General features: G+C 56.1%; 3 protein-coding genes across 15 annotated transcripts in view; 2 read left to right on the top strand and 1 right to left on the bottom strand.

The window, feature by feature from the left end:
* KYAT1 (kynurenine aminotransferase 1) overlaps positions 1-6,947 on the top strand; it is a 30,207-nt gene extending 23,260 nt beyond the window's left edge. For 5 of the 8 annotated variants that reach the window (XM_030817968.1, XM_003264221.4, XM_030817969.1 and 2 more), the window contains 10 exons: positions 1,642-1,791; positions 1,872-1,958; positions 2,197-2,325; positions 3,088-3,208; positions 3,992-4,068; positions 4,197-4,286; positions 4,398-4,584; positions 4,663-4,742; positions 6,245-6,331; positions 6,428-6,947. In XM_030817968.1, the coding sequence (XP_030673828.1) occupies positions 1,642-1,791; positions 1,872-1,958; positions 2,197-2,325; positions 3,088-3,208; positions 3,992-4,068; positions 4,197-4,286; positions 4,398-4,584; positions 4,663-4,742; positions 6,245-6,331; positions 6,428-6,487 (1,068 nt within the window). In that variant the 3' untranslated portion in view covers positions 6,488-6,947. Of the gene's footprint in view, positions 1-1,641; positions 1,792-1,871; positions 1,959-2,196; positions 2,326-3,087; positions 3,209-3,991; positions 4,069-4,196; positions 4,287-4,397; positions 4,585-4,662; positions 4,955-6,244; positions 6,332-6,427 lie in introns of those variants that run through there. The other 3 variants (XM_030817967.1, XM_030817966.1, XM_030817964.1) reach the window with 1 other exon arrangement.
* SPOUT1 (SPOUT domain containing methyltransferase 1) lies at positions 6,614-17,588 on the top strand. Of its 5 annotated transcripts, XM_030817973.1 has the most exons (14): positions 6,614-6,673; positions 9,725-9,959; positions 10,529-10,574; positions 10,824-10,949; positions 12,498-12,657; positions 13,059-13,148; positions 13,255-13,304; positions 13,538-13,668; positions 14,625-14,697; positions 14,786-14,902; positions 15,482-15,584; positions 15,762-15,909; positions 16,295-16,399; positions 16,825-17,587. In XM_030817973.1, the coding sequence occupies exons 2-14, from the start codon at positions 9,834-9,836 to the stop codon at positions 16,891-16,893; spliced, it is 1,344 nt and encodes a 447-aa protein (XP_030673833.1). In that variant the 5' UTR covers positions 6,614-6,673; positions 9,725-9,833; the 3' UTR covers positions 16,894-17,587. The 5 variants fall into 5 exon arrangements, with proteins under 5 accessions (XP_030673833.1, XP_003264272.2, XP_030673832.1 ...); XM_003264224.4 differs by lacking the exon at positions 16,295-16,399 and having other exon boundaries at positions 14,804-14,902; positions 16,825-17,588; XM_030817972.1 differs by having other exon boundaries at positions 14,804-14,902; positions 16,295-17,587.
* Positions 16,977-21,026, bottom strand: ENDOG (endonuclease G). 2 transcript variants are annotated; one of them, XM_012508683.2, is made up of 3 exons: positions 20,307-21,026; positions 18,642-18,751; positions 16,977-17,329 (listed from the first exon to the last, which is right to left on the bottom strand). In XM_012508683.2, exons 1-3 carry the CDS (start codon positions 20,808-20,810, stop codon positions 17,047-17,049), a joined length of 897 nt encoding a protein of 298 aa, XP_012364137.2. In that variant the 5' UTR covers positions 20,811-21,026; the 3' UTR covers positions 16,977-17,046. The 2 variants fall into 2 exon arrangements, with proteins under 2 accessions (XP_012364137.2, XP_030673835.1); XM_030817975.1 differs by having other exon boundaries at positions 16,982-18,211.
* Positions 21,027-21,390: the final 364 nt, after the last annotated feature.

Here is a 21,390-nt window from a genome sequence, read left to right as displayed (position 1 = left end):
GCTAATTTTTGTATTTTTAGTAGAGACGGGGTTTCACCGTGTTGGCCAGGCTGGTCTCAAACTCCCGACCTCGTGATTCGCCTGCCTCGGCCTCCCAAAGTGCTGGGATTACAGGCGTGAGCCACCGCACCTGACCGCACTCATTCTTTTTAATGGCTGCATACTGTTTGTTCTGTTGCCTGGATGTGCCATAATTTATTTAAGCAGTCCTGCACTGATGGACTGCTTCTGCTATCTCAGTATCATAAGCAATGCCACAGCAAATATCCCTGTGTGGACATCTTTGTATACATATGTATTTCCCTAAGATAAATTCCTAGAAGTAAAACTAGCGAAGTAAAACTGGCTTATTCCAGGGATTTTGAATTAATGTTGGTTTAGTACACTTTTTTTTCTTTTTTTTTTTTTGGAGACGGAGTCTTGCTCTGTTGCCCAGGCTGGAGTGCAGTGGCGCGATCTCGGCTCACTGCAAGCTCCGCCTCCCGGGTTCACGCCATTCTCCTGCCTCAGCCTCCCGAGTAGCTGGGACTATAGGTGCCCGCCACCACGCCCAGCTAATTTTTTGTATTTTTAGTAGAGATGGGGTTTCACCTTCAGTATTTTATAAGTGTCCTCAGCAAACAAGTTTCTGGATCTAATCTTCCTCTCAAAAAGGGGTGCTTACAAAGCTGCAACATGAGGTTCCTGACCCTCAACTGTGTGTGACTTTAGACAAGTAATTTCTTTTCTCTGGGTCTCTATTTTTCTACCTGTCAAATAGTGGGGATCAAGCCAGGCGCGGTGGCTCACATCTGTAATCCCAGCACTTTGGGAGGCCAAGGCAGGCGGATTACCCAAGGTCAGAAGTTCGAAACCAGCCTGGCCAACATGGTGAAACCCCGTCTCCACTAAAAATATAAAAATTAACCAGGCATGGTGGTGCGTGCCTGTAGTCCCAGCTACTTGGGAGACTGAGGCAAGAGAATCACTTGAACTCAGGAGGCGGAGGTTGCAGGGAGCCGCGATTGTGTCACTGCACTCCAACCTGGGTGACATGAATGAGACCCTGTCTCAAAATAAATAAATAAATAAAAGCCTCTCCTGCAAAGCTGCTGAGAGGATCAAGTGGGCACAAACATGCTTCTTAAACTTAGAGATGTGGAAAGTGGGGAGTTTCTACTGCCTTGCGGGCTCTTGGACTGAGGTTCATGGAGGCAAGCACTTCCTCTGGTTCTCTGCTAAATCCCTGCCCTGGGCTCCAGGCCTGGCACAGAACAGGCCCTATGGCAAATGCTGCTGGAGGAGATGGAGGAGCTTAGCACTGGATATCTGAGTCAGTGCAGGCCTGGTGGTTGGGACCCTGGCGTCTGGGGCCATATAGATTGTGTGACCTTTACCTCCCAGAGTACACAGGATCACAATAGCACCTATCCCTGGGTTGTTGAGAGGATGAGATCAAAGAAATCCCACTAATAGCTTGGTGTGTAGAGGAATCCAGAGTGTTGAAAGCTGATCTATTCCACGTCCCCTGGGGCCCAGACTACCGGTACCTGACTTTGCCCCCAGGCCTGCTGCTGGAAGGTGCTAGAATTGCCTGGATACAGCTGAGCTGGAGGATGGGCCCAGGCTGAGCTGGACAGTTGACCCCTGCTGTCCTGGCAGGGTTACCCACCACTGACGAAGATCCTGGCAAGTTTCTTTGGGAAGCTGCTGGGTCAGGAGATGGACCCGCTCAGGAATGTGCTGGTGACCGTTGGTGGCTATGGGGCCCTGTTCACAGCCTTCCAGGCCCTGGTGGACGAAGGAGACGAGGTGAGTGGGCAAGACTTGGGCTGAGTGGGACTGAGAGGTCAGGGCCGTGCTGACTCCAGCTGATTTGACCCTTATATCAGGTCATCATCATCGAACCCTTTTTTGACTGCTACGAGCCCATGACAATGATGGCAGGGGGTCGCCCTGTGTTTGTGCCCCTGAAGCCGGTAAGGATGCTAGGTAGAGGATGGATGGGCAGAGGGATCCAAGGCGTGGGCTGAGTTGGACCCTGGGAGTTGGAAAAGGAGGAAGGAAGTGAAGGAAGCCAGTTCCCCTAAGCTGGGAGGGCAGAGGGGAGGTGTGTGTGTTGGGATCCCAGGGGAGAGAACGTGGGGATAGATGCTGGGGGAAGACCTGCATGTCAGGTGGGTAAGTGGTACCACCCCGTGCCACCTGCTCTTGCAGGGTCCTATCCAGAATGGAGAACTGGGTTCCAGCAGCAACTGGCAGCTGGACCCCACGGAGCTGGCCAGCAAATTCACATCACGCACCAAAGCCCTGGTCCTCAACACCCCCAACAACCCCCTGGGCAAGGTACTGGAGGGACCTCCTTCCCTGGCCCCCTGCGGACCTGGTCATGTCTCTTGCACTGTTACTGAGTTGCTGCTGTGGGGCCTCTGTTTCTTCATTTGTGTGTGGGAGGGCCACACACAATGAGCTCTGAGGACCAAGACTCCAGAGGTCCCAGGACAGAGGCAGGAATACCCAGGGAAGGCCTGAGGGCTGGGACAGTGAACTGGGCTGGGAGCCACCATCACTTCCCAGTGACCCTGGAATAGTGACTATGCCTCTCGAAGTATCTCATCTGTAATGTGGGAACCTGAGGGAACTGACCTCATGGTCAGTGTTGCAGGGATCCAGTGCGATGGTGCAGAACAGCCCTTAGCACTGGGCTTGGCTGTATTCGCCATTTATTTATTTTTTCGAGATGAAGTCTCGCTCTGTCTCCCAGGCTGGAGTGCAGTGGCATGATCTTGGCTCATTGCAACCTCTGCCTCCTGGGTTCAAGCAATTCTCCTGCCTCAGCCTCCCAAGTAGCTGGGATTACAGGCACCTGCCACCCTGCCCAGCTAATTTTTGTGTTTTTAGTAGAGACGGAGTTTCTCCATATTGGCCAGGCTGGTCTCAAACTCCTGACCTCCAGTGTTCCGCCCACCTCGGCCTCCCAGAGTGCTAGGATTACAGGTGTGAGCCACCGCACCTGGCCACAGCTGTGTTCTTTAACCTCTCTGAGTAGGCCTCTGTGTTTGGGGACGGTCCCAGCTGCAGGTCTGTGCTCTCCTTGGGCATCCGTAGGTGTTCTCCAGGGAAGAGCTGGAGCTGGTGGCCAGCCTGTGCCAGCAGCATGACGTGGTGTGTATCACTGATGAAGTCTACCAGTGGATGGTCTACGATGGGCACCAGCACATCAGCATTGGTGAGCCAAGCCAGCCTGGGGCCCCTCCCCTGCACATTGGTGGGAGGGCCTTGACCCCACCTGAGAGTCAGCGCAGGCCTGGTAGTTAGAACCCAGGGTTCTGGAGCCCTGCAGATCCTGTGACCTTTGCCTCCCAGAGTACACAGTGTCACAATAGCACCTGCCTTCCTGGTTGTCGAAAGGATGAGGTCAAAGAAATCCTATGCCGGGCATGGTGGCTCACACCTGTAATCCCAGCACTTTGGGAGGCTGAGGCTGGCAGATCACTTGAGGTCAGGAGTTTGAGACCAGCCTGGCCAACATGGTGAAACCCCATCTGTACTAAAAGTACAAAAATTAGCTGGGCATGGTGGCGCGTGCCTGTAGTCCCAGCTACTCAGGAAGCTGAGGTAGGAGGATCACTGGAACCTGGGAGGCGGAGGTTGCAGTGAGGCAAGATGGCGCCATTGCATTCCTGCCTGGGCAACAGAGCGAGACTCCATCAAGCAAGCAAGCAAGCAAGAAGGGAGGAAGGGAGGGAGGGAGGGAGAGAAGGAGGGATGGAGGGAGGGAGTGAAGGAAGGAAGGAAGGAAGGAAGGCAGGAAGGAAGGAAGGCAGGAAGGAAGGAAGGAAGGAAGGAAGGCAGGAAGGAAGGAAGGAAGGAAGGAAGTTCTGCAAATAGCTTAGTATGTAGAGGAATCCAGGATGTCGAAAGCCTATGTGTGCCCCTGGGGCCCAGACCACCATCCTCCCCCATCGCCCCCACCCCAGTCTCAGCAGCTGTTCTATTCGGCCTTGGGCAGCCAGCCTCCCTGGCATGTGGGAACGGACCCTGACCATCGGCAGCGCGGGCAAGACCTTCAGCGCCACTGGCTGGAAGGTGAGTTGCTGAGGGTGGGAGGTCACCACCCCCTGCAAGATCCTTGGCAAGTGAGGTGGGCCTGGGAATGAAGAAGGCTTTAGCCAGGCCTGGAAGGACCTCCCCGCCTACCTGCGCCCCTGCTCCAGGTGGGCTGGGTCCTGGGTCCAGATCACATCATGAAGCACCTGCGGACCATGCACCAGAACTCCATCTTCCACTGCCCCACACAGAGCCAGGTGAAGAGGGGCAGGACGTCATGGGGGAGTGGGGGGACAACAAAAGAGCCCAGGCTGGCCCCCGCGTCAGGGAACAGCTGATCTATCTGTGTGTCCATCTGCCCTGCCTAGGCTGCAGTAGCCGAGAGCTTTGAGCGGGAGCAGCTGCTCTTCCGCCAACCCAGCAGCTACTTTGTGCAGTTCCCGCAGGCCATGCAGCGCTGCCGTGACCACATGATACGCAGCCTACAGTCAGTGGGCCTGAAGCCCATCATCCCTCACGGCAGCTACTTCCTCATCACAGACATCTCAGACTTCAGTGAGTGAGACTGGCCGGTCTGGGCAGGGCGCAGGGGCTGGAGGCTGCAGGGGGCTCAGTGTGGCCGTTGTCTCCCAGAGAGGAAGATGCCTGACTTGCCTGGAGCTGTGGATGAGCCCTATGACAGACGCTTCGTCAAGTGGATGATCAAGAACAAGGTGGGCTGGGCCTCTGCCAGGCAGCCACGTATGGTTTCACAGGTTGTGTGCTGCTCAAGGGTGCCCAGGCAAGAGGCTCCTGGGCTAGATCTTAGTCCAGCCTCTGCCGTGAACTTTGGGGCAGGGTTGTATCCACTTCAAAGAATGAGCAGCTTGTTTCTTTCTTTCTTTTTTTTTTTTTTTTTTTTTGGTTGAGATGGAGTCTCACTCTGTCGCCCAGGCTGGAGTGCAGTGGCGCTATCTCAGCTCACTGCAAGCTCCGCCCCCCAGTTTCACGCCATTCTCCTGCCTCAGCCTCCCGAGTAGTTGGGACCACAGGCACCCGCCACCATGCCCAGCTAATTTTTTTGTATTTTTAGTAGAGATGGGGTTTCACCATGTTAGCCAGGATGGTCTTGATCTCCTGACCTCGTAATCCGCCTGCCTCAGCCTCCCAAAGTGCTGGGATTACAGGCATAAGCCACCGCGCCCGGCCTTTTTTTTATTTTATTTTTTTGAGACAGAGTCTCACTCTGTCGCCTAGGCTAGAGTGCAGTGGCGCAATCTCAGCACACTGCAACCTCCACCCCCAGGGTTCAAGCGATTCTCCTCCCTTAGCCTCCTGAGTAGCTGGGTAGCTGGGATTACAGGCATGTACAACCACACCTGGCTAATTTTTGTATTTTTAGTAGAGACGGGGTTTCACCATGTTGGTCAGGCTAGTCTCCAACTCCTGACCTCAGGTGATCCACTCCCCTTGGCCTCCCAAAGTACTGGGATTACAGGCGTGAGCCACCGTGCCTGGCCCAAGGAACCTGTTTCTAACTTGCACAGAGATGCTGTGTGGGCTGGCAGGATTTCCTGCCTCTTTAGATCTCCATCTTCCCATCTGTACAGTGAGGAGTTGGCCCATTAACTCTGAGGTCCATCCAGGTTCGATCTGTGACTCTAAGGCTTTGTTCTTCTCTGGCTCTGCCCTGACCTGCTCCATGATCCTCCCTCTCTCAGCCTCCATCTGCCCTCTATACCCAGGGAGGGACTTGGAATGATGTTCTGGGATTCTTTTCTTCTGATTTTGTGTTTGTTTTTGTTTTGGATGAATTTTCTCTCCTTCGCCCAGGCTGCAGTGAAGTGGCGCAATCCTGGCTCACTGCAACCTCCACCCCTGGGTTCAAGCAATTCTCCTGCCTCAGCCTCCCAAGTAGCTTGGATTACAGGCATGTGTCACAATGCCTAACTAATTTTTGTATTTTTAGTAGAGATGGGGTTTGGCCATGTGGGCCAGGCTGGTCTTGAACTCCTGACCTCAGGTGATCCACCCGTCTCAGCCTCCCAAAGTGCTGGGATTATAGGCGTGAGCCACCGCACCTGGCCTTGTTCCTCTGACTTTGATGCAGCACTAGGTGCTGGATTGGAGCTGACTCTCCTTCCCTTCCTGGTCGTGGGAACCTCTCTGTCCCTTCCTGAGCCAAGGCCTGCTGGTCCACAAGGCCGTGTTGAGACATGTCCTTCTTCCTCCCCAGGGCTTGGTGGCCATCCCTGTCTCCATCTTCTATAGTGTGCCGCATCAGAAGCACTTTGACCACTATATCCGCTTCTGTTTTGTGAAGGTAAAGGGTGGGGCTGGGGGAGGAAAGACCTCACAGAGCTTCCCGAGGCCCACTGGGCGCATGGGGAGAGTGTAGGACTAATCTGTGCTGGTGCAGGATGAAGCCACGCTCCAGGCCATGGACGAGAAGCTGCGGAAGTGGCAGGTGGAGCTCTAGCCCTGAAGTCACGCCTTGGCCCCGACATCCCCACGCGCGCAGAGAACCTCTCTGAGTGTCTGTCCAGGTTTCAGACATTTCCAGGTTGGGGAAGATGCTATTGGGAAACCTCTTCTCTGTGACACAGAATGTTCTGGGTGGGAGCCGCCCTTCATCTTAGAGAACCCAGTGCCTCCTGCCTGAAAGGTGAGGGTGGCCTGACCTGGGCCTCTCCCTGCCCCTCCGTAGGTGGGTTTGTAGGGCCTTGTGTTTCTTCTGGTCTCTCCAGGCTTGGCTGAGACCGACGGTAGAGTCCCACCATGTATCGATCACATCCAAGCCCTGCATGGCCCCTGCTAAGGCCCAGGCATAACCTCACCTTCCCTGGCTCATCTTGGCCTTGGGGAGTTGCCTTTAGACTTGAGTCCTCAAGCCACTCCTTTTCATCCATAATAAAATGTTTAAGTTATTCAAATCCTTATTGACGGCTTCTCTCTGCTTCACACTCGTGCTGATGGCTGATCTAACTTGTTAAGAATGCCCAGGAGAAGCTCAGACACCCCCGCAACTTTGTAGAAATGGTTTCTGTAGTCACATAGTGGCACAACCAGGCCTAGAACCCAAGGCCCTCAAATGAATTCCTCACTATTAATCTTTGTTGTTGTTGTTGTTTTGTTTTTGAGACAGAGTCTCGCTCTGTCACCCAGGCTGGAATGCAGTGGCATGATCTTGGCTCATTGCAACCTCCACCTCCTGGTTTCAAGCAATTCTCCTGCCTCAGCCTCCTGAGTAGCTGGGACTACAGGCACCCACCACCACACCCAGCTAATTTTTGTGTTTTTGTAAAGATGGGGTTTCACCATGTTGGCCAGGCTGGACTCAAACTCCTGACCTCAGGTCGTCTGCCCGCCTCGGCCTCCCAAAGTGCTGGGATTACAGACGTGAGCCACCATAGCTGGCCTCTCATATTAATCTGATGGTAGCAGTTATTGATGCTGGGTATGGTGGCTGGGGTGGGGGTGTCATGTGTGTGTGTGTGTGTGTGTGTGTGTGTGTGTGTGTGTATGGAGGGGATTGGAGCTTGTGACAAGGAAGACATGGACATTCCCACAGGGGTGAGAGAACAGCACAGTGGGGGCCAGGAGGACTGGGGACTTAAATAATTACCAGGAGGAGGACTGAATGTTGATTGTGCAAGCCCTACCTGCCAGGCACTCGGACGCACATCATCTTACACAGCCTCTGAGACTGAGACCTGAGTTATCTCCAGTTCACAAGAGAGGAAAGCACTCCGGAGGTGAGGGGAAGTGGCGTGCCCAGGCCTTCTAGCTGGCCCCGATTGAGTCTCACTGGATAGCAATAGTAGCTCCTGAATTTCTTTGAAAGGTGATGTTAGGGGCCTGGTCTCGAAGTTGCATTTGCATAGCAAGCGCATGGGTTTGGCGCATATCATATGTTTAACTGGGGGATGTGATAGGAATATATCATATAATAAAATATATATTCGGTCTTTGCCCCTGGTCCTTAGTAAAGAATTCCTAAACTCCTTGGAGTTTCTGGAAGATAGGCATGTCTTGTTAGTCACATGGAATCCCTCTGCACTGTGCGATTACGGGGTCAGAACTTTTAGCCCATCGGGCCCCCTCCATCTCTGCCTCCAGGGAGGTGTGAGGGACTAGACTTTGAGCCTAATCACATGGTCCGTGTCTTTTTGTTATTGTTGTTTTGGGGGGATTTTTGTGTTTGTTTTTTCACATGGCCAATGTCTTCATCGGTCATGCCTAAAAAATAAACCTGTCAAAAATCACAACAAATTTAGTATGAGATCTAAGTTCGAGACCAGGCACGGTGGCTCACCTGTAATTCCAGCACTTTGGGAGGCTGAGGCAGATGGATCACCTGAGGTCGGGAGTTCAAGACCAGCCTGACCAACATGGAGAATCCTGTCTCTACTAAAAATATAAAAATTAGCCGGGCTTGGTGGCAAGTGCCTGTAATCCCAGCTACTTGGGAGCTTGAGGCGGGAGAATTGATTGAACCTGGGAGGCAGAGGTTGCAGTGAGCCGAGATCATGCCACTGCACTTCAGCCTGAGCAACAGAGTGAGACTAGATCTCAAAAAATAAAAGGCATTAATGGCTCACGTCTGTAATCTCAGCCCTTTGGGAAGCCAAGTTGGGAGGACTCCTTGAACCCTGGAGTCTGAGACCAGCCCTGGCAACATAGTGAGACACTATCTGTACAAAAAGAAAAAAAATAAAAATTAGTCGGGCATGGTGGCTCACACTTGTAGTCCCAATTAATATAGTCTGTTAATTAAAAGAGAAAGAGGCCGGGTGTGGTGGCTCATGCCTGTAATCCCAGCACTTTGGGAAGCCGAGGTGGGCAGATCACCTGAGGTCAAGAGTTCAAGACCAGCCTGACCAACATAGAGAAACTCTGTCTCTACTAAAAATACAAAATTAGCCAGGTGTGGTGGCACATGCCTGTAATCCCAGCTACTCCGGAGGCCGAGGCAGGAGGATCGCTTGAACCCAGGAGTCGGAGGTTTCTGTTAGCCGAGATCGAGCCATTGCACTCCAGCCTGGGCAACAAGAGCGAAACTCTGTCTCAAAAAAAAAAAAAAAAAAGGCCGGGTGCGGTGGCTCACGCCTGTAATCCCAGCCCTTTGGGAGGCTGAGGCTGGAGGATCACTTACGGTCAGGAGTTCAACCAGGCTGGCCAACACGGGGCCAACATCAACATCAACACCATCTCTACTGAAAACACACAAAAAAATTAGCTGGGCATGGTGGCACGCTCCTGTAATCCCAGCTACTTGAAAGGCTGAGGCGGGAGAATTGCTCGAACCCAGGAGGTGGAGGTTGCAGTGAGCCGAGATTGCGCCACTGCACTCCAGCCTGGGCAATGAATCGAGACTCTGCCTCAAAAAAAACAAAGTACATGAACGAATCTATAAGAAACCTGGAGTAAATTATCTCATTTTCAGCTCTGAATCACACTGCAGCTCAAGGCCCCAGGGTCCCCATGTATAAAGCCTTCCAGGAGCTAGGCGTGGTGCTGCGCACCTGTGGTTCCAGCTACTCGGGAGGCTAAGGTGGGAGGATCCTTTGAGCCCAGGAGCTCAAGGCTGCAGTGAGCTAGAATCGCTCCACTGCACTCCAGCCTCGGCAACATAGCGAGACCCTGTCTCAAAAAAAAAATTTTTTTAACAAGTAAACTACTCAGAGGTCTGAGTGTTGTATTTGTCCCAACTCAGAAGGGGGCTCCGAGCCATCCAAAATTCAGCACAGTACCCGCGATGCCGCCCATTTGGACACCTATTCCGCCCGACCTACACCAGCCCGCTTGCTCCTGCAGCCGTCGGCATGGGCTCTCCGATTGGACAGTTTAAGGGAGGTGTGGCCGGAAGAGGCGAGTCTCATTGGCAGAGGCGTGACCGACGGTGTGTGCGGAACATGGCGGAGCGCGGGAGGAAGCGGCCCTGCGGCCCGGTAAGTGCGGGCGGCGGGACCCTGCGCAGAGCAGCATGGTGGACGCGTGAGAACCAGTGGCGTGCGGGCCTTCGCCGGGGCCGGGCCGCGCCTCCTGCTGCCTGCTTCCCGCTGATCTCAGGCCGGAAACCCCCGAAGGTGCCGCGTGAGTCTCAGCAGGATGGGAACAGCGCCCGTGTCCTCTCCGGAACCCACTGCGGCTCCCTGGCCTCCGCTGGATTGCGGAGGCGGGACCCTGCTCGCAATCCTGAATCCGGAGCCCTTTCGTGGCTTATGTCTTCTAACTTCCAGGGCGACTGTGGGCAGTCCTGTCCCCTGAGCCTCAGGTTCCTCTTCTGTTCTGTGGGAACTCATTCGACAGTTTCTTGAGTGCTTTCTGTGTGCCAGCCAGGCTGGGTCCCAGGCGTTGGGGATACAGCGGGTCCCTGCCCTCCTGCCGCTTTCTGGGGCAGCAGTTCGCAGAGGTTCCTTGGCTTCCTTGCCGCCCCGTGTGGAGGGGCTGGCTATGGTACAGCAAACAGACCCCCATCAGCCTCACGCTCATAATTCTCTTACCACTCCTTCTCCAGGGTGAACACGGCCAAAGGATTGAGTGGCGAAAATGGAAGCAACAGAGTAAGTAAGGGTGGGTAAGAGTATCTTCCCATAGGCCACTCCACCAGTGCTCAGTCAAACCCTGGGGAAAGACACCAGCTTTGTTCCCTCTGGGTCCTGCAGCACCCAAAGTGGGGAGGCAGGGGCCGGGAGCCCTGGGGAGGCTCCCTTGCTGCCCTCTGGCTTCTCACCCAGCAGCTCTCCAGAGTCCAGGCTGACCCAATGAGTGGGAACTATCTCCTCGGCCAATTAGGATGTTCTTTTATCCAGAGAAAGAGGAGAAAAAGAAATGGAAGGATCTCAAGCTGATGAAAAAACTGGAGCGGCAGCGGGCACAGGAGGAACAGGAAAAGCGCCAGGAAGAGGAGGAGGCAGTGGCAGAGAAGGAGGACCGCGGTGAGCTAGCGTCTTGGGGAGGGCCACAGGTTGTGGCCCACAGTAGTTGTCCCGCAGGCAGAGCAGACACGTCTTATCTGAAAGGGCCTTTACAGACCAGTAGGTCCAAACATCTTGTCCTGATGGAGAAAGTGAGGCCCAGAGAGGGAGGGAGCCAGCAAACTGAGTTCTGACCTCTTGCTTAGGTAAATTTCAAGCCTATGGAAGGTAAGCCTTCTCTTTTTTTTTTTTGAGGTGGAGTCTTGCTCTGTTGCCCAGGCTGGAGTGCAATGGCACCATCTCTGCTCACTGCAACCTCCACTGCCCAAGTTCAAGCAATTTTCCTCCCTCGGCCCCCCGAGTAGTTGGGATTACAGGCGTGCGCCACCACACCTGGCTAATTTTCGTATTTTTAGTAGAGACGTGGTTGCACCACGTTGGCCAGGCTGGTCTCGAACTCCTGACCTCAGGTGATCCACCCACTTCAGCCTCCCAAAGTGCTGGGATTACAGGCCTGAGCCACCGTGCCCGGCCCAAGCCTCGTATCTCTTAACTTAGACCTCTAGAACTTCATGATCTTCCTGATTTTTTTACTTTTTTATTGAGCATTTTCTGTGTGCTTTAATTTCATTTTTCATTTACTTTGATTCCATAATAAAAACGGCAGAAAACTACAAAGAAGAAAGGAACAATCCCAGCAAACATTGTAGCAAAAGCTTGTCCAAACAATTCTATCTACTTATCCTTGTGTAGCAAAGTACAGATACGTTACAACAGTGAAACCATGTTATCTATGTGCTTCTTGGGCTTTTTTGTTTGTTCAAAGATTTTGAGACACAGTCTCGTTCTGTTGTGGAGTGCAGTGGCTCAATCTCGGCTCACTGCAATCTCCATCTCCCAGTTCAATCCATTCTCCTGCCCCAGCCTCCAGAGTAGCTGGGATTATAGGCATGCGCCACCATGCCCGGCAAATTTTTGTATTTTTAGTAGAGACGGGGTTTCGCCATGTTGGCCAGGCTGGTCTTGAACTCCTGACCTCGGGTGATCCGCCCGCCTTGGCCTCCCAGAGTGCTGGGATTACAGGCATGAGCCACCTTTTGTGTGACCTTGGGCTGTGTATTTGACTTCCCGGGGCTGAAGGCTCCTGGTCTATAAATGGGGATAATGGCAGTATCCTCACTAGGGATCAGGTTAATGGCTATCGGGTTAATGTGCACACACTAAAGCCTTATTAGATACCAGCTTTCATTTTATCCTCATTTGATAGCTGGAGAACTGAGGCAGTAAGTGGGAGAGCCAGGATGTGAACTTAGGCCATTGCTACTAACCGCTCCACAGTCTTGCCCAGTGGTTTGCCCTGCTCAGAGGAGCCGTGGAGATTGTTGGGTCCATTTTCCTCCTGGGAGACTGAGGCCCAGAGAGGGGAGGTGGATCTATTTTGCTCATCTCAAAATTCCTCCCACTTGGGAAATTCTCAAACCATGGGTGCTGGGGACAGAGGAAGCGAGAGGAAGGTGGGGGGCCCTTGCCTCTCAGGCTGGCTGGGAACAACATCCCTCCCCTGCTCAGGGCGGCCCTACACACTGAGCGTAGCCCTGCCGGGCTCTATCCTGGACAATGCACAGTCGCCGGAGCTTCGCACCTACTTGGCCGGTCAGATTGCCAGAGCCTGTGCCATCTTCTGTGTGGATGAGATCGTGGTGTTTGATGAGGAGGGCCAGGATGCCAAGTAAGGGGCCATCCCACAGGGTGCAGGGCTCAGGGAGAGGGAGGGGCTGCCGGGATGGGCCGAGGCTTTACCCTGCCCCCGTCCATATGCCTGGCTCTTCCCTCGTGCCCTGCCTGAAATACTCCCTCTGTAATCCTTAGTGGGTAGAGTTGCCAGGTGGGGGTGATGACTGCAGAGGTGGGATTGGGAGCCGGAAGGCCTAAACCCGTACCTCAGCTGTCACCCAGGCTGGAGTGCATGCAGTGGCATGGTCATGGCTCACTGCAGCCTCTACTTTCTGCGCTCAGATGATCCTCCCACCTTAGCCTCCTGAGTAGCTGGGATTCTAGGCATGCACTTGTAGACAGGAGCTCTTGAAGGGGCCACAGCTGGATCCTGAGCCCCCATCTCTCTCTCTCCAGGACTGTGGAGGGGGAATTCACAGGAGTTGGGAAGAAGGGGCAGGCGTGCATACAGCTGGCCCGGATCCTGCAATACCTGGAGTGTCCGCAGTAAGGGGGTCACTCCCCTGAGCATGAGGGAGGGGTGTGTCAAAGTGGAAGCCAGGTAGGAGGCGGCTTCCCCTGGGAACATGTCGAGGTCAGCATTCTTTCCTAGGTACCTGAGGAAGGCATTCTTCCCCAAGCACCAGGATCTACAGTTTGCAGGTAACGCTGTGTGGGCCTGTTCCCCCCCATTTGCCCTGGATCATTTCACAGACACTGAGACCACCCAGTCCTACCCTGCACTGTCCAGGTGGGAAAGCAGGCCTGGGAGAGCAAGACCTGTGCCTGATGCCAAGACACAGGTCTGTGGCAGAGCCGGGACTCTGCTCCAGGGTCTCCACTGCACCCTGTGTGCCCTAGCACTTCCCAGACTCCTCCCAGCCCTGCCTCCACAGGGCTCCTGAACCCCTTGGACAGCCCCCACCACATGCGTCAGGATGAGGAATCCGAGTTCCGAGAGGGCATCGTGGTGGATCGGCCCACCCGGCCAGGCCACGGCTCCTTTGTCAACTGTGGCATGAAAAAGGTAGGAACAGAAAGGTGGGCTAGGACACACCTCCAGGACACACCCTGGCAATGGAGGGCAAGCAGATGGATGTTGCGGGGAGCCCTGGACCTGCCCGAAATCCCTCACTGATGCAAATTTAGGCCAGAGAATTGTGCAAAATGGGGCTCAATAGGTAAAGCCAGAATGAATTTACTGTTGCTTAAAAAGCAAATCAACAGAAGACAGTCCTCATGCTCCAAACAAAACCCTGCAGAAACAAGTTGAAAGTCACTCTGGAGCTGCTCCCGTGTGGCACAGAGCCAAGCTGGGATGAGGGCATTAATTTGCCGTCTCTTTACCCTCAAGTCTCCTCAAATCAGAGGCAGAAACCTTGACGTGTGGAGTCCCCTCCCATCAGAAAGCACAACACGGGCGCAGTAGCTCACGCCTGTAATCCCAGCACTTTGGGAGGCTGAGGCAGGTGGATCATTTGAGGTCGGGAGTTTGAGACCAACCTGGCCAATATGGTGAAACCCTGTCTCTACTAAAAGTACAAAAATGAGCCAGGCGTGGTGGCACGCGTCTGTAATCCCAGCTACTCGGGAGGCTGAGGCAGGAGATTCACTTGAACCCAGCAGACAGAAGTTGCAGTGAGCTGAGATCGCGCCACTGCACTCCAGCCTGGGTGACAGAGCCAGACTCCATCTCAAAAAAAAAAAGTGGCAGAGCTACCAAAATGTAGAAAACTGGGTTTCATCTACTTCTGCCCCGTGCCATGAGCGCCCCAAAGGTGCATGTTTGGCCAGTGACCTGTGTTTTACACAAATGATCTCTTGTGAGCAGGTTCAGCCAGTGCCAGGGGTGGAGGGTGGCAGGTTGACCTGGACCCCTTGGTCCCTTGCCAGCCCCGGGGCTCCCCTGGTGGCATCTGGAAGAGCTGTGGCCCCTGCTGAGCTTGAGAGGAATGGCACCCATTTCTTCTGGCTTCTCCCCAGGAGGTGAAGATTGACAAGAACCTGGATCCCGGGCTTCGGGTGACCGTGCGACTGAATCAGCAGCAGCTCCCAGGTATCTGGAAGGTTCCACAACCCCTGGGTTGGGCTGATGAGCTCCAGGGTTCAGCCACCTGCTTCCATTCCTCACCCCATCTTTACAGACTCTGTCACCCCTCCAGAATGCAAGACCTACCGTGGCAAAGTGGTGTCATCGCAGGACCCTCGCACCAAAGCTGGTCTCTACTGGGGCTACACCGTCCGACTGGCTTCCTGCCTCAGTAAGGACAGCGTTGACTTCTCTGAATATCCATCCATCCTTCTGGGAGGTTGCTGGGAGCCTTGCCTGACCCAAATATCAGACCAAGGTTTTGGTCCTGTCAACTTGCTGTGTGTCCTTGGGCAAGTGCTTTCCCTTCTCTGGGCCTTGTTCTCCCTGGATGCACTGCCTGGAATGCTATTAAGGACTGCTGAGCAAAAGTATCATTATTGATCAATAATGTTTCTGTAGGGTTGGGAATGGAGGCAAAAGGGCCAGAGATGTCAGAGGCCCACTTCATGCTCTTGGTGCCTCTTCCTATCCAGTCTCTGCCCTGTTCCCCAGCCAAGCACAGGCTTGGTGTCTGCCCTGCTCGGTCCTTGACTTCCCAGCAACAGCTCTACCCACCCCTGCTCGGTACACACACACCCCTGCCTCAGTGCACACACACCCAGAGCTCTACCCACCCACCCCTACCTTAGTACACACACACACCAAGAGAGCTCTTCCCACCCACCCCTGCCTCAGTACACACACACATAATACCCGGAGCTGTGGCTTGTGGGGAGCAGGACCTGCACTGAGCTGGCCCCACCCCCAGGTGCTGTGTTTGCTGAGGCCCCCTTCCAGGATGGGTATGACCTGACCATCGGGACGTCAGAGCGCGGCTCAGATGTGGCCTCTGCCCAGCTTCCCAACTTCAGGTGTGTACCTCCTGGGGCCAGGGCCAGGTCAGGAGGAATGTGGCCAGGAACCTGCCTGGTGGGTGAAGCTGCACAGATGGGCCCCTGCTGTCTGGGGTGGGGAGGGACTGAGGTCTGGGCGCTGTGCTGGCCGGGGCCTTGATGACCACTCAAGTGACCCCCTCTTACATGTGCCAGGCATGCTCTTGTGGTGTTCGGGGGCCTCCAGGGTCTGGAAGCTGGAGTGGATGCTGACCCCAACCTGGAGGTGGCTGAACCCAGTGTCCTCTTTGACCTGTACGTCAATACCTGTCCTGGCCAGGGTAGCCGTACCATCCGCACAGAGGTGAGCCCACCTGCCTCCCCGACCGCCAGCCGCTGGGGCCTTGGGATCTGTCCAAGGGGCGGGTGCTACTCTTGCCCTGTCACCCACCCTTGACCATGGCTGCCTTGTCTGGAGGTGATCCTCTCATCCCCTCTTGGCCTCTTGCCACAGCGACGGGACATGAGTGTAGCTGGGAGTCAACCATGGGTGCTAGTGCCCGTCCTGTGCTCCCAGACTGGGTGACCCAGGGGGCCCTGGCCACCCCTGCTCCGGGCCTCTGGTTCCTTAGCTGTGCGCTCAGTGATCTCCCAGGGCCCTGGGAGTGTGCCACTTCCTTGTGTGTGATCACGGTGGGCACAGCAGCTCTCCCCTTGGGGTCTCACTTGCATCTGTCCCGCGGGGGAAGCCACGTGCAGCTGGAGCCTTCCTCCTGGGCCTCATGGAACCTGCGTACCCACTTTTGGAGTCAGGCATGGGACGCTGTGCTTCGGGAAGTCTGCTGGGAAGGCTGGTACACCCATCAGTCTCGCAGGGCCGACAGCCCTCTACCCATCCCTACGGCCTTGCCCAAGCCAAGCAGTCTGAGCCTGACAGCTATACCCCCCAGCAAGAACCCTGGCTCCCACCCTTTCAACCCCTGCATGAGGGGTGAGAACTTCTTGCCCCTCTCCTTGCCCTCCCCTGGCCCTGGGAGGTGGGCATTGTTACCTTCACCCCCATTTTACAGAAGAGGAGCCTGAGGAGCAGGCTGTGTAGTCCTCTAGGTGGCAAGTGTGCAGTGTGAAACTGGGCCTGTCATTAACCTCACCAGGCCCTGCTAAGGACAGGGGACCCCAGTGGGCTGGGTCTTGGGCAGCCAGGCACTGAAGACAGGCTGGGAGCGGGGACACCCCCTAGCCTCCCAGGCCCCAGCCCACTGCCACACTTCTCTTCCAGGAAGCCATCCTCATCTCCCTGGCCGCCCTGCAGCCTGGCCTCACCCAGGCGGGTGCCCAGCACACCTGAAAGTTCTAAGGGGCCCAGGACAGCAGTGAAGCAGCAGTGAAACCAGGGGCTCTGCAGGTCACTTGGGACGGACACCACCAGACTTGTCTCCAAAAGTTACCACCTTTAATACGCCCAGCCTGCACACACCCACAGTCTCGCTGGGCTCCACCCTCACTTACTACCCGCCGTGATGGCCTTGAGGCTGCCTGCCCGCGCCAGGATGTTTGGCACAAAGAGCAGCCCCGAAGCCCGCTCGACGCTCTCGATGGGCACCAGGAAGCGCTCCAGTGGGATGGCCTCATCCACAGGTGCGTTGGGCATCACGTAGGAGCGGAGCTCAGTTTGCCCACCTGCTGCCTCCAGGATCAGCACCTTGAAGAAGTGTGTGGGCACTGCCACGTGGTTCTTGCCAATGACCTGGTACTTTACGTAGGATTTCCCATCAGCCTCTGTCCTGTGGGCAGACCCAGGCACACGTGGGCAGGGGGCCTGGATGAAGCCAAGGCCACCTCTTCCAGGGAGCCTTCCCTGATCTGTCCTCTAACTTCTGTCAACCTGCAGGACCACTCCCTCACTGTGAGACTTCTGTAGCCTGCCTGGCTCCTCCTTGAGGCTGGAACTCTCTCCAGGGTGGTTAACTCTTTCCCTCTGTTTTCCTTATGCCCAACACTGGGTCAGGCAGAGTGGGCGACAATAAATGCTGCTAGAAGAATTGAGCCTTCTGAATATTCACATTCGTCTGAGGGGAGACTTAATGACTGTCCATCTCTCCCCACAGAGGTGAGCACCAAGTGGGCAAGGACCATGACAGGTGACATCCCAGCACCAGCACAGGTGCCGGGACACCGGACGGGGGCTTCCCCCTCAGCAGAGTCTCCTTGCACAGGGCCCTAGGAGGCACCTGCTAATGAAATTTGATCAGTGTCCCAACCACCGCCTTGGCCAGCCTGTGCTGAGCCCTTACCATGGGCCAGGCCCTGGGGAAGCATGTGACATCAACCAAGAGGTCACAGGTTTTGCAGGGGGGGACACAGGTCATTTGCCCACAGCACCAAGGAACTAGGTGATGAGGCCTGGACTCCATCCCGAGCCTGTGGATTCCAGAGTGCTCAGCCTCGACCTGTTGCCTCTCAGTCCCAGCCCTCTGCAGGCCAGAAAAACCACGGAGCACACCCAGAGGTGCTCAGTTGCTTCCAGCTGAGAGGCAGGGCTGCACAGGAGCAAGAGTGGAGGCCCTGGGTCAGGCAGATCTAGGTTTAAACTCCCGAGAAGGGTGGAGGGGAGTGCTCCAAGCAGAGCAGAGACTGAAGGCGGGAGAGCCTGGTGCACCGTGGACCTGCAGGGAGAAGGCGGGAGAGCTCGGTGCACCGGGGACCTGCAGGGGGAAGGTGGGAGAGCTCCGTGCACCGGGGACCTGCAGGGGGAAGGCGGGAGAGCTTGGTGCACCGCAGACCTGCAGGGGGTTCCATATGGGCAGAACAACATTGGGTGGGCATGCCAAGAGGTGACAGCAGGGAGAAGCGGGGGCAGATTCAGGGCCTGCTGCTGCCCATGGGCAGAGGAGAGATGGTCAGGAGTACCCAACAGGTCTTTGGCTGTGGAAGTGGAAAGGGGACCCGAGGCAGGGAAGCTGACAGGCTTGCCAAGAAACCAGATGAGTAGGGAACTGGTATTGACCCAGAGCCTAGGGCAAGCCTGGCCCTATGAGTGGCAGTAGGGGCCTCGGGTGAGTGAGAGGTTCTGCCGCCCCCTGGTTTCCACCTTACCTGGGCAGGAAGAGTGGCCCTGTGCAGACATAGACGTTTTGGTAGCTGCGGGTCAAGCTGCGGCTGTATTTCTCCAGGTTGTTCCAGGCATTCTGGTTGAGGTGGGGCACCTGGTAGGAGAGGGAGGGCTTAGCAGGACTGTGGCTGGGACCCGTCCTCCTCTATCAGAGGGCTGCCCCAGGCCCTGAGGGGATAGACACGCTCAGAGATATCCAGTGAGAGACAAGCATGAGGAAACTGAGGCTCAAGGAATGAAAGTCACTCCCTGAAACCCAGGGCTGATAGAGTGCTAGGACCACCCTCTGTCCCTCCCACAGCCCAGGTGTCACTCTTTTCTCAGCTCCCAAGAGTCGAATGAAGGAAGGAGCATGCCTCCACCTTTCAGAGAGAAGGACTGAGGCCTGTCCCCAGCCCCACCCAGGGGCTCATGGGAAGACCAGCCCTTCCAACTACCAACTCGTTCGTTTTCCCAGTCTGAGCCACAGGAAGAGCCTAGCGGGGAATGTCATGAATTGGCCTCCATCCTGAGCTCTCCAGGCCTCAGACAATGGAAAGTGGATAGGGGGCTGTGTTCCGGGAGGAAGCTGGGTCAGAGGTTGGTGCCCCGTGGGCTCCACCCAGAGCCCCATGGCAGTCTCCATCCTTTGGTGCCAGGACCTGTTGGGAACAGGCTGAGAGGGTGGTTGGCCCAGTGCACAGTGCCTGCACTAACAACCTGATCGTGGGCCAGGTGTCTGCCTCGAAACTGCCCGAAGGCAGGCAGGGTAGGACGATGTCTGGAGGCTCAGGGTTTTATAGACGAGGGGTCCCCAACCCCTGGGCCACAGACCGGTACCAGAACCGGGCCACACAGCAGGAGGTGAGCAGCAGGCGAGCAAGGGAAGCTTCATCTGTATTTACAGCCACCCCACATTGATCACACGGCAGCCTGAGCTCCGCCTCCTGTCAGATCAGTGGCGGCTGGAGATTCTCATAAGAGCTGGAACCCTATGGTGAACTGCGCATGTGAGGAGGTTGCGCGCTCCTTTTGAAAACCTAATGCCTGATCTGTCATTGTCGCCCATCACCTCCAGATAGGACTGTCTAGTTGCAGGAAAACAAGGTCAGGGCTCCCACGGATCCTATATTACTGTGAGTTGTATATTTCACTATATATTACAATGTAATAATAATAGAAATAAAGTGTACAATAAATGTAACGCACTTGAATTATCCTGAAACCCGCCCTCACCCACCAAGCCGTGGAAAAACTGTCTTCCACGAAACCGCACCCTGGTGCCCAATAGGTTGGGCGCTGCGGTTCTACAACAGACAGCCTGCCTTCTTCTGCTGTGTGACACTGTGCCCATCACTTTGCCTCTGTGAGCCTCAGCGCCTCATCACTACCGCAGGAGGAAGGTGAATAACGGTATTATCCCCATTTTTTAGACGAAGAAAGCGACGCTCAGGGAGGTGCCCAGGGTTCGCAGTTGAAGCTCAAGCCCTGCTCGGCCTGCAGAGCCTGTGCCTGGAGCCCAGTGCTCCTCCCTCCCGCCACGGGATGTCACGATGCCTGACCCGGGGCGCGTTGGGCAGCTGCCCTGTTCTGCAGAGGAACAAACCGAGGCCCCGCGAGGCCAGGCGCCGGCCCCGCATTCCGCGACCGGCCCGGGGCACGGGCTCTACCTGGGGCGCGACGTTGCTCAGGTAGAACGTGTCGTCCATGGCCTTCTGGCTCCAGCGGTGGTTGGCGGCGGCGGCCAGGTGGCCGCGGTCGAAGCCACTGCCGCGGTAGTCGGCGTTGGTGGCACGGTGGTACGCGTGCACCGAGTCGTCCTCGCGGAAGTCGCACTCGCGCCGGTCGCCGTCGCCGCGGAGACGCTCGGGTCGCAGCTGCTCCACCACCCAGAGCGCGCCGCGGGTGCGCGGGTCATAGCACAGCACGTACGACTCGCGGCTCTTAAGCTGCGCCAGCCCCGGCAGCCCGTACTTGGTCAGCTCGCCCGGGCCGCGGCCCGTCGGTCCCCCGGGCACAGGGGGCAACTCGGCGGCCGCCGCCACGGGCAGCACGGGCAGCCGGCCCAGCAGCCCCGGCGCCGCCCGCGCGTCCTCCCGCCGCCGCCAGCCCTCGGCGGCCGCACCCAGCCCCGCGCCCAACGCCAGGGTCAGGCCGGCCCGCAGCGCCCGCATGGCCGGGGAGTGACCTACGGCGGGCGACCCACGAGGCTCTTAAAGGAGCCGCGTCGCGGGATCCAGTGAGGGCACTGGGCTGCTGGGGCCGCGGACGATAGCGTGACCTCCCTTCCACTCACAAACGCTCCCAAGGGCTTGGGCCTCGGAACCCAGAAGGGAGCTGCAGAGCCCAACCAGGTGTCCCCGGCGCCCTTTCTTTGCGCATTTAAGATACCGGCATGAGGGGCGTGGCACCGTCGCCTCAGCTCGCGATTGGCCACCATCAGGCGGGGCTCCGCACCCGCCTCGCAGGACCCCTGCTGGTCGTGGGGTGAGGGGACGCTCTCTCCTCTGCGCCTGCGCACGGAGCTCCTGCTGAATACGCTCCGCGGAAGGGTCAAGCACTGTCACAGCTTAGTCTCATCCTCTACACCGCTCGGAGAGTGAGCGCCTAGTTCGCAGAGCAGGCACAGGGCCCCAGGTATATCTGGCCCCAGGCTATCCTCCATGACACCATAAAATAAGCCCCGCAATTCTACCAGAGTGGCAAAGGTTTCTTTTTTTTTTCTTTTTTTTTTGAGACGGAGTTGCCCTCTGG

Source organism: Nomascus leucogenys, chromosome 8 (genome assembly GCF_006542625.1).
Source record: "Nomascus leucogenys isolate Asia chromosome 8, Asia_NLE_v1, whole genome shotgun sequence".
Taxonomy (NCBI): Eukaryota; Metazoa; Chordata; class Mammalia; order Primates; family Hylobatidae; genus Nomascus; species Nomascus leucogenys.
Note: the sequence above shows the minus strand (reverse complement) of the source record. Positions and strands in the feature narration are given on the sequence as shown.

Excerpts from the sequence above, each read along its gene's own strand:
- SPOUT1 (XM_030817971.1), top strand. The coding sequence starts at position 9,834 with ATGGGCTCTCCGATTGGACAGTTTAAGGGAGGTGTGGCCGGAAGAGGC. Across the intron at positions 10,575-10,823 it reads GCGAAAATGGAAGCAACAGA|AGAAAGAGGAGAAAAAGAAA; the intron begins GTAAGTAAGGGT and ends TCTTTTATCCAG. Across the intron at positions 15,910-16,294 it reads GCCGTACCATCCGCACAGAG|CCACGTGCAGCTGGAGCCTT; the intron begins GTGAGCCCACCT and ends CCGCGGGGGAAG.
- ENDOG (XM_012508683.2), bottom strand. The coding sequence starts at position 20,810 with ATGCGGGCGCTGCGGGCCGGCCTGACCCTGGCGTTGGGCGCGGGGCTG. Across the intron at positions 18,752-20,306 it reads TGAGCAACGTCGCGCCCCAG|GTGCCCCACCTCAACCAGAA; the intron begins GTAGAGCCCGTG and ends CTCTCCTACCAG. Across the intron at positions 17,330-18,641 it reads GGGCCACTCTTCCTGCCCAG|GACAGAGGCTGATGGGAAAT; the intron begins GTAAGGTGGAAA and ends GTCTGCCCACAG.